Source organism: Ochlerotatus camptorhynchus, unplaced genomic scaffold (genome assembly GCF_037179485.1).
Source record: "Ochlerotatus camptorhynchus isolate MF236.1 unplaced genomic scaffold, CSIRO-AGI_Acam_v1.1 ptg000429l, whole genome shotgun sequence".
In the NCBI taxonomy this organism is placed as follows: Eukaryota; Metazoa; Arthropoda; class Insecta; order Diptera; family Culicidae; genus Ochlerotatus; species Ochlerotatus camptorhynchus.
In genome coordinates, this window is record NW_027040915.1 from 339,763 (window position 1) to 349,463 (window position 9,701).

At 44.9% G+C, this 9,701-nt stretch overlaps 1 protein-coding gene across 3 annotated transcripts in view; it reads left to right on the forward strand.

Annotated features, from left to right (window-relative positions):
- Positions 1-9,701, forward strand: part of LOC135711273 (motile sperm domain-containing protein 2-like) — an 85,841-nt gene extending 76,140 nt beyond the window's left edge. For all 3 annotated transcript variants that reach the window (XM_065234077.1, XM_065234079.1, XM_065234078.1), the window contains 3 exons: positions 8,271-8,383; positions 8,681-8,881; positions 8,942-9,701. In XM_065234077.1, coding sequence (XP_065090149.1) covers positions 8,271-8,383; positions 8,681-8,881; positions 8,942-9,301 — 674 coding nt within the window. In that variant the 3' untranslated portion in view covers positions 9,302-9,701. The remainder of the gene's footprint in view (positions 1-8,270; positions 8,384-8,680; positions 8,882-8,941) is intronic.

The window sequence follows — 9,701 nt, forward strand, 5'->3', positions numbered from 1 at the left end:
AACTGCTGCTCGCCCTTAGCAGTTTTTTTTGGTCTTCTTTAGGTTCCGCTTGACAATAGCCCAGTATTTCTCAATTGGGCGGAGCTCTGGCGTGTTGGGAGGGTTCTTGTCCTTGGGAACCACCTGCACGTTGTTGGCGGCGTACCACTCCATGGCCTTTTTACTGTAATGGCAAGATGCCAAATCCGGCCAAAACAGTACGGAACAACCGTGTTTCTTCAGGAAAGGCAGCAGACGTTTATTCAAACACTCTTTCAGGTAAATTTCTTGGTTAACAGTCCCGGAAGCTATGAAAATGCTGCTTTTCAAGCCACAGGTACAGATGGCTTGCCAAACCAGATATTTCTTTGCGAACTTTGACAGTTTCATGTGCTTGAAAACATCTGCTACCTTTCCCCTTCCTTTTGCCGTATAAAACTCCTGTCCCGGAAGCTGCTTGTAGTCGGCTTTGACGTAGGTTTCGTCGTCCATTACCACGCAGTCAAACTTCGTCAGCATCGTCGTGTACAGCCTCCGGGATCGCGCTTTGGCCGTCGTATTTTGTTTATCATCGCGATTTGGAGTCACTACCTTCTTGTAAGTCGATAGTCCGGCTCGTTTTTTGGCTCGATGCACGGTTGTAGACGATACACCCAGCTTATTTGCGGCATCTCGGAGAGAGGTTAGGGTTTCGCTTGAAACTACCGGCAACTCTCTTTGTCGTCTCAGCGGCTTCCGGTTTTCGATTTCCTCCCGATCCAGACTTCCTGGCTGTCGACAAACGTTCCCCAAACACTTTAATTACATTTGTAACGGTTGATTTGGCAACTTTTAGCGATTTTGCCAACTTTGCGTGCGAGTAGCTCGGATTTTCGCGATGCGCGAGCAAAATTTTGATACGTTGCTCTTCTTGGTTGGACGGCATTTTGACAACTGAAGAGTGAATTCCAAAATCAAAATAGGAGCAACATTCTACACACACACCTTCAAAATGAGGGGTGTTCAGGTTTTTTAAATGCAAAATTGAAAGAAATACGTCAAGTTGATATTGACCAAATTTTGACCGTATCACCCTTTATCCCGAAGGATTTTCTTTCTGACCTGGGTCTCGACCAGTGCGCAAAACAGCCTGGATCAATGAGTCAGTTTTCATATGAATATGATCTGCCATCTGCCTCATCATTCACTGCCTTGTGAGAGTCTGAATGATTGAGGGGTAAACGAGTCACTGACAGCCGAGCACTCAGTCAGCACGTTTATTTTTTCGTGATGGTACCCAATCCTTGTTTGGAATGACTGAGCGTACATTTTCTATGGAAAAATGCCTCAATTACATGCTGTGTGAGCAGCCTATTCGTGGGTGACTGAATGCTTTTGTATGCTCTTTCATTGCCTCGTCCTTTACCGTTTGGTACAAACGGTCTGGACAGAGCAATGGATTTAATAGTGCAGTCACAGGAGTGGAACTTCGGATCAGATAGTGGCTCCACTTGTCATTTGCGAACACTTGTCATTTGCGAACCACCTAGCGGTAGAAGGCACTTCTGCTTGCAGCTAAGATAGGCAGCATGCTATGATAGTGTGAGTGCACATAGAAAGCCCGTATGGAACGCTACCGCTCAAAAGTGCCTGTAGATTTGAAGACATACTTCAAATCTCCGCGTACATCGGACGGGTTAGGCAAAAGGTGTGCGTTTGACTTTTTGCTGTCGCATTAATGTCCCTTCGCTCATTTTCAACTTCTATTCAATTTTCATACTGCCGTACTCTAACGGAACTATCCACCTACCCTCTTCTAAGATCATTCTCTAGCTAATAAATTATCAAACTAAAGCTTCATATAGCATTGTAGATAGCATTTCCAACCAACTTTGTAAATTGAGAAATTTTTCGATAGTTCTGGCACAGATAAACAGACGTGATTCTTCAATCTGGATCATCGTTCACGCATTTAACGATTGATTTGAAAATTATCATTTCACTTTGACGTTTCTATATATTCTGTTCACCTTGTATGCAATATTGTTTGCGACTTTACGAGCAAGCTTGTTTTCCGCGAGAAGCCCAAGAGATGTCGTTACTGAGGTCACATGTTTTGAGGTACTATGTTTTCAAGAAAAACTTATTCAAAGATTTCGTTTGTTTGTCTGTGGTTTCATTTTATTTATTTTTTAAAAGAGGTTGACTTCATTGAGTCGATACCCTCTGATAAATCCTGAAGGTGTCAACGCATGAAAGTTCCTTAAACTCTAGTCAATCGGGTCTGGAGTTCAGGGGTTATCCATCAGCTGACCGACTGGAGTTTGAAAGGACATATTCTTCATTTCCTAAAGAACTTAATTTAACGGTAGATTGTTCCAGGTTTTAATCGGATCAGATCGTCTACTAGGGCGTAGGAAACAAAGGTACCGCAGAGATCACTCAATCTATTTTGGATCGCTATGAACGGGCTCTTTACATCCCTACCGAAAGGCATATTTCTCTATTACTTTTTCGGAGGGACGCATCAGCTTTTGTAAATAAAGCATTTGATCGTCGGTTTGGCGTTAACTCTGTTAACTCGCCCACGCATACCACTATTAGGTAGCAGACAATTTCCCCTATCTGATGGTAGTGTTAGCATGCGTGTGCGAGCTACCAGTTACGTCAAATCAACGATCAAATGCATTGTTTACAAAAGTTGTTACGTCCCTTCGAAAAAGTAAACAAAATTTGTCTTCGTTTATGCGGACGACATCGTCCTGCTCGGACATGGTCTCAAACCATTGCAGAGGAAACTAGAAACAGTTGCATCAGCCACCCAGCGATGGGCATCTTAAGACTGGTGTCGTCCTTTCAGCTGAGAAGAGTGTTGTTTCCCACACCTGTCGTTCCCGCTACGTGCTAAAAGCTACTAAAGAGCGAACACGAAATTATTGCAACACATTTAATTTGCTCTCAAATTTCACGTATTTATCAGATAAAAACCAAATTTGTAGGGTGGTTCTATACATGTATTTAGCTCATACATATATTGGATCAATTTTTGGGGGTTGTTTGGTAAAATGCACGACACTTTTGCTTCACGCCTTACAACCTGTACTCGAAAAAAAAAATGCACCAGATAAAAGTGTTCGCCAAAACTTCATTTTAAGTCGGATTTTCTTGAAACTTTCAAGGAATGAACTAATACATATGGATTATTTTTATGTCGCGAGACCATCGCACTAAGGTGGCACTTATCCCGTCATCAGGGGCAGGAAATAAAACGCGCACGTAACTATAAATACTAATTTATTACGGCACTACTAAAAACAGTCACGCGACACAAAGCAATCTAAAAACATTCTAACTTGCTTGACAACATAATGTTATTGTTTTGCTCTTTCTGTTGCTTCACACGAGTGGCAGCTATGTTGATGCCGTCGGTGAGGCCTGCGATAAAGATAGGGCAACTGGCAGTGTTTCCAAATCCATTTTCGTTGTCTGCAACATCTCCCCTCTTAATAGAGCTGGTAGGGGTCAAACCATCGAGGCTGCCTTGGAAGACGGGAAGAGCGCCGAGGTAGAACTTCTACCGGTTCGGTTTCGGCTGCTAACTCGAACTCAGTTGATGTTGCTGTCGTAGAAGACATTGACGACATCGATGTACTCGTGGTCGCTGGTGAACTACATCTCGGTGACGGCGGCAATGATTGAGGCGTCATCGGATTCGTAGTTGATGCTGAGCTAGAGGCTTGCGATGATGATGATTGGACGGGCTCGTCCGGTGCAAGCGACGACGGTGACTGAGGTAGGCTCCAGGCAGACATCAGGACGTTCAACGGAAATGAACTGTGTGAGCTCACGGCTTGTCTGACTGGTAACTTGGCATTCGAACTCGTGGAATTTCGACTACGCAACTGGTTGACGTGAGAGCGCAGCATCCGAGCATCGGTCCACACGTTATACATTACGTTACCGATTCGCTCGAGAACTATGCCAGGTACCCATTTCCAGATGTTTTTTGGTGTAGACCTTGGCGTAGACAGCATCGTCGCGGTTGAACGATCGTCGCTTTTGTTCTTTCTGCTCTTCTGGAGCTGCCATGGGCGCGGGAGGCGGGCGTAACAACTCAAGGCTGGTTCGGATTTTACGGCCGAACATAGCCTCTGACGGCGTCTTGTTTTCTGGTACAGAGTGATTTGGCGTGCTCCTGTACGTGAGGAGAAACGTATCGATTGCTTCATCCATTGTTCCTCTTCCCTCTCGGATCTTCTTGACGGCCCTTTTGAATGTATCCACGAAACGCTCTGCTTGTCCGTTTGATTGTGGATGGAACGGGGCTGTCGTGAGGTGCTCGATGCCGTTCGTAACACATAATTTGCCAAACTCTGCACTGGTGAATTGTGTTCCGCTGTCCGAGACCAGTGTAACCGGCATCCCCAGTCGAGCGAAGAGTCCACGCAAGATGGCAATTGTGGATATCGATGTAATGCTGCGCGTTTTGACAATCTCAGGCCATTTGGAGTAAGAGTCTACGACGATTAAGAAGTAGTCACCATCGATTGGTCCGGCGTAATCGATGTGAACGCGTTGCCATGGGCCGACTGTTTTCGGCCACGGCATCGGTGTAGCATGAGGAGGAGACTTCGCAACGGACGCACACTGCGCACAGGCCTTGACGCAACCAACGATGTCTTCGTCGAGTGACGGCCAGTACACGTAGCTCCTGGCAATCGCTTTCATCCGCTGCATACCCGGATGGCCTCGGTGAAGCTGGTCCAAGCATCGTTTTTGGTGTTTCGATGGAATGACGAGTCGTTCGGCAAACAGAATGCACCCATCCACTACGGTGAAGGATTCCAGTCTGGCGTGGAATCGTTTGATCTCCGGTTCGAACTTAACGGTCGTTTTGATGCACAACCCGAGCTTACAACTGAACACCTTCGGGAAGGTTGACTTGAGAGTCGACAAGGATGCTGGAGAGGCAGAAATATTGCAGCAAAAATTGTCCATCGGTACTGACCAGAGATCGAAGCTGTCCACGAAGTCGGATCCGAGAAGCTGCAGTGGTTTCTCCGTCACTCGAATCACACCATTTCGTGTTGTTTCACCGATGGTAACGTTGCACACGAACTCGCCTTCAAGCAGCAAGGTATTACCAGAAGCGGTCTTCGCCTTGACCGTCGATGGAACCAGCTCCGGACTTCCGATCTTCTCCCAAATTTGCTTGCTGATGACCGTGATGTCCAAAGCGGTATCGAGTTGCAGCTGAATCGACGTCCCGCATATACTTACGGGCACGAACCTCCGTCGTTGCTGCACGCTGCATACGTCGACGATTACCACCTTGCTATCCACCGAATGCTTCTTCCTTCTCCTCATCGTAGGCTGGCGTGCTTTGTTCGCACTACTACAATAGCCTTCTCGATGTCCAAATTGACCACATTCGGAACACTTGTGCTGCTTGTAGCCGCAGTTGCGAACATAATGTAGTCCGCCACAAAACCAACACGGTAAATCTGGTTTGCATTCACTATCGCTCAATGCCTGGTTTGGGGACTCAAAGTCACGCTTTTTAAATTGCCTGTTGCTATACTTGATCGCGTTCACTTGATCGAATGGAACCGACTGTTGCTGATGGACCGGGGCTCCCTGCTGTAAATTCAACTGCTGCTGTTGCTGCTGCTGCTGTTGATTCTGAAACCGCTGCTGCTGGTCGACATCGCGTGGAATTTGTCCGTTATTTTCCATTACACTAGCACTATGTCTTTTTTTCCTCCGTTTACGCGCGGGAGGCGAAATGTTGGGTTATCTTCGGGAACTTCACACGCGAAAAAAAACTCAACAAATCGCTCACAACTCGTCGCCACTTTAATGTCGCGAGACCGTCGCACTAAGGTGGCACTTATCCCGTCATCAGGGGCAGGAAATAAAACGCGCACGTAACTATAAATACTAATTTATTAAGGCACTAATAAAAACAGTCACGCGACACAAAACAATCTAAAAACATTCTAACTTGCTTGACAACATAATGTTATTGTTTTGCATTTTCTGTTCCTTCACACGAGTGGCAGCTATGTTGATGCCGTCGGTGAGGCCTGCGATAAAGATAGGGCAACTGGCAGTGTTGCCATATCCATTTTCGTTGTCTGCAACAATTATGTTTCGGCATAATTACTTTATTCAATTTCCTTTCCATCGCTGAAAGCCCGCACCTTTCCCTTAAGACCCCTCATTACATTTTGTGCAATGGTGGAGCCGACCTTTTTGGTCACTTACATCCATTTTTTCTTCAACTCCAGCTCGTTCTTAAACACCTTGGACGGTTTTCGAACTTTGGCCTTCATTATGGCCCAAAATTTTTCCACCGGACGAATCTCTGGTGAATTTGGGGGGTGGCGGTTTTTGGTTCAAAAACAACGTTATTGTCTCTGTACCAATCCAACGTCGATCGCGCGTAATGGCATGATGCCAGGTCCGGCCAAAATAATGTCTCGCCTCTGTGGGACCGCAGGAAGGGCAACAGACGCTTCTGGAAGCACTCGGTGTGGTAAATTTCGCTGTTGATGGCACCCATTGTGATGTACGGTTTACTCAGTTTACCGCACTGGCATATGGCCTGCCAGAGCAAGTATTTTTTGGCGAATTTGTCCACTTTCTTCTTCTTATGTCTTCCGGAACATCAAACCGTGATTTGGCAACGTAGAACTCCAGCTCCGGTATCTGCTTTGCGTCTGCCTTGATGTAGGTTTCGTCATCCATAACCACACACATCGGTTTCGTTAACCACTCTCGATACAGCTTCCTTGCGTGGGATTTGGCCGCCGTGTTTTGTTGATCACGCCGGTTCGGTGCCTTCCGGACCTTGAATACACGAAGTCCAGCTCGTTTCATTGATTGCTGAACGAACCATGCGGAACACTTTGCCTTCAGAGCAGCGTCGCGAATCGAAAGGTTCTGATTACGCTCGAAATAATCCAACACCTTCCGGGCCTTCACAGGGTCAGCTGTCTTCGATTTTCTTCCACTTCCAGCCCGCCGCTCGGTCGTATGGGACTCCTTAAACGATTTTACCGCTCGAGACACAGTTGTATGGGTGATTCCCAGTTGTCTTCCGATCCATCTCATGGTCGCAGTCGGATTTTCCATGACGGCGCGCAAAATTCTCCGGCGATTTTCTTCTTGTTTCGATGACATCTCTTCTTCTTCTTCTTTTCTTTATTTAACGTCGGTCTCTGTTCCGCAATCTAGTGCTAATCGCCGACGGACATCGATTGCCATCCATTGACGGCAATCGAATGTGCAGGAAGGCAGCTTCCACACCTGCGTAGGATATCGCACCCATTCAACAACACACATGGACCGGGACCAACGGCTTTACTTCCCTTCCGAAGGAAGACGTGACCAGAGATTTTTATGCCTCAGAAAAATCCTACCGACCTCGGCTGGGATTGAACCCAAACCCATTGGGGTGTTAGAAAGCAGTCACGCTTACCACTACACCACCGGCGCCGGCTCGATGACATATCAATAACCACTGAACCGATTGTTATGAAATTTTGCACATGTAAACAATTTACTCCAAACTAGTTATACCTAGATTTTCATCAATTTTTACCCACGGATAAAAAAGTTACACACGGATAAAAATGGTGCATTTTTTCGAGTACAAATGCCCCTAATTTGGGCCCATACATAAATTCAGCAATCGACTATATTTTCAATAGCGACCAAAAATATCCATTAGTACCGTCCCAATAAGTTGCAAAAATCTTCTCTATCCTTTTTGCACTTTGGTTTTCTTATATGTAATTCCGCCACTGTTAATTATAACTAGAACCAGAAAAAATCGATTCGGTCATGCAAAATTTTATGAGCAAAAAAGAAATGCCTAATGCCACAGCTAGCTGATGGATGGAATTCACACTGATGAAATACATAGCTATTGGTCCAAATCTGCCCATCGCATCGAAGGTTTTTTTTTTATTATACCGGCAAAGGCCAGCTATTCAGAATAGCAATCACATAATAACGCGTCCGTCGATCGGCACCTCTACCACATATGATTCGACGTTGGGTATGTTTGTGTAAAGTGGTAAATGCAACACGCGAACTTGAAATGCACAACCCCATCATCCCTCTCTACTGCAACACATGTCTCTGTTTGTTTTTATCACATCGCCAATTGTTTCCTATCACTGCCGAACGATTGAGATAGGGTACAGCGCACTTAGTGTTGTATGAATCTACCACTTATACCTACATCCTTCTAATATTAACCGTAATTTTTGAATTGATTCTATTTTGTTTTCCTTTTTTTTCAGGAGAGATGTTACGAATAATTCCACAGAATAATATTGCATTTACTAAGTCTGGAAACGAACTGGTCGGGAATGTCGAAATTATCAACATCCAAACGGAACCGGTTACGTATAAGGTAAGTTTTGTTCGCTGAATAAAGTGTAATAGTAGTTAGGTACGTTAACTAAAACTAACGAGAGGTAGTTGACTGAATTTGTTCGTTGATTCAGTTGATGATTAGAGGTATAGTTGAGGCTTTCATTTTCCTCTATGCACCACTATACTATTAGTTGGGCATGGACGATCAACGCTTTTGCCACAGGTAGGTAGGTACTTGTTGAGAGTTTGTTTCAACCACGGAGAGATGATTTTCAAAATTGCTTTATTAACCTGATAAATCTAAAATGCAAAACTTTCTGCTTTTCACAAACAGATCAAAACGACCGCACCGGAAAAGTTTCGAGTACGACCTAGCACCGGAGTTCTATCTCCGGGAGCTAGCGTTACCATCAATGTAGTCTTACAGCAGGGTCAGCAAGTCATTACCTTGAACCGAGAGAAATTCCTAGTGATGTGCATGGCATTCGGAAGCGACATGTCCACAAGTTCCCACGATCTGGCAGAGCTATGGAAGGTATTGTCTAACCATCTGTCTGTTTTTGTTCCCCTCATAACCGATATTCCCTTATTGCAGAACACATCGCCAAACAGTGCCTCGGTGGAGCAGCACCGACTCAAGTGTTCCCTGCCGGTCAACCTAGACGACAATAGTTTGCGGAACGGAATGCCACTGTACGGTGCTGGTGCAGGCGGTGATACGTTCGGTGCTGGCGCCGGATATGCCGTTGGCGGAGCTGACAAACAGCTCTTACACTTCCAGCAGGTCGTATCCCAGCTGAACGACTCGAACCATCGATTAGAAGCGCAATTTAAACACAATCAAATGATACAGTGGATTACGGTCGGTTTGTTTCTAGTACTGTCCATAGCGATCGTGTACATTCTGAAGGCCGAAATTAAGAATTCTGCCGCGCAGTATTGTTTGAATCATTAGGGTGCGGGGCAACACATCGATCGAACTTTTTTGTTTTAATTTGATCATGATATTTTTCAAGTCCGCCACGGAACTTTTCTTTCAGCTTCATTTTCCTTTGTGGTGGACTACTATCTTTGGTGTGAAATTCGATTACTAGTTAGTCATTCATTGATATCATCATGTAACCCTTCTTACTGTTTGTTTTTCGTTAACATTGTATTTATTCTGTTCTACTCTGCATGCTATGGATGGTTTAGTATGGCCCGGTTAAACATAAGGTTTCTTGTACAAAATTCGTTGAGGACTTTTAATTTATCATCATAAGATATTTTTAGTTGCGCAATCTTATCGTTTAGTGAGTCTACGGAATGTATCATTTGATAAAAAAAAAATATTAAAATGCCTAGCATCTAACTAA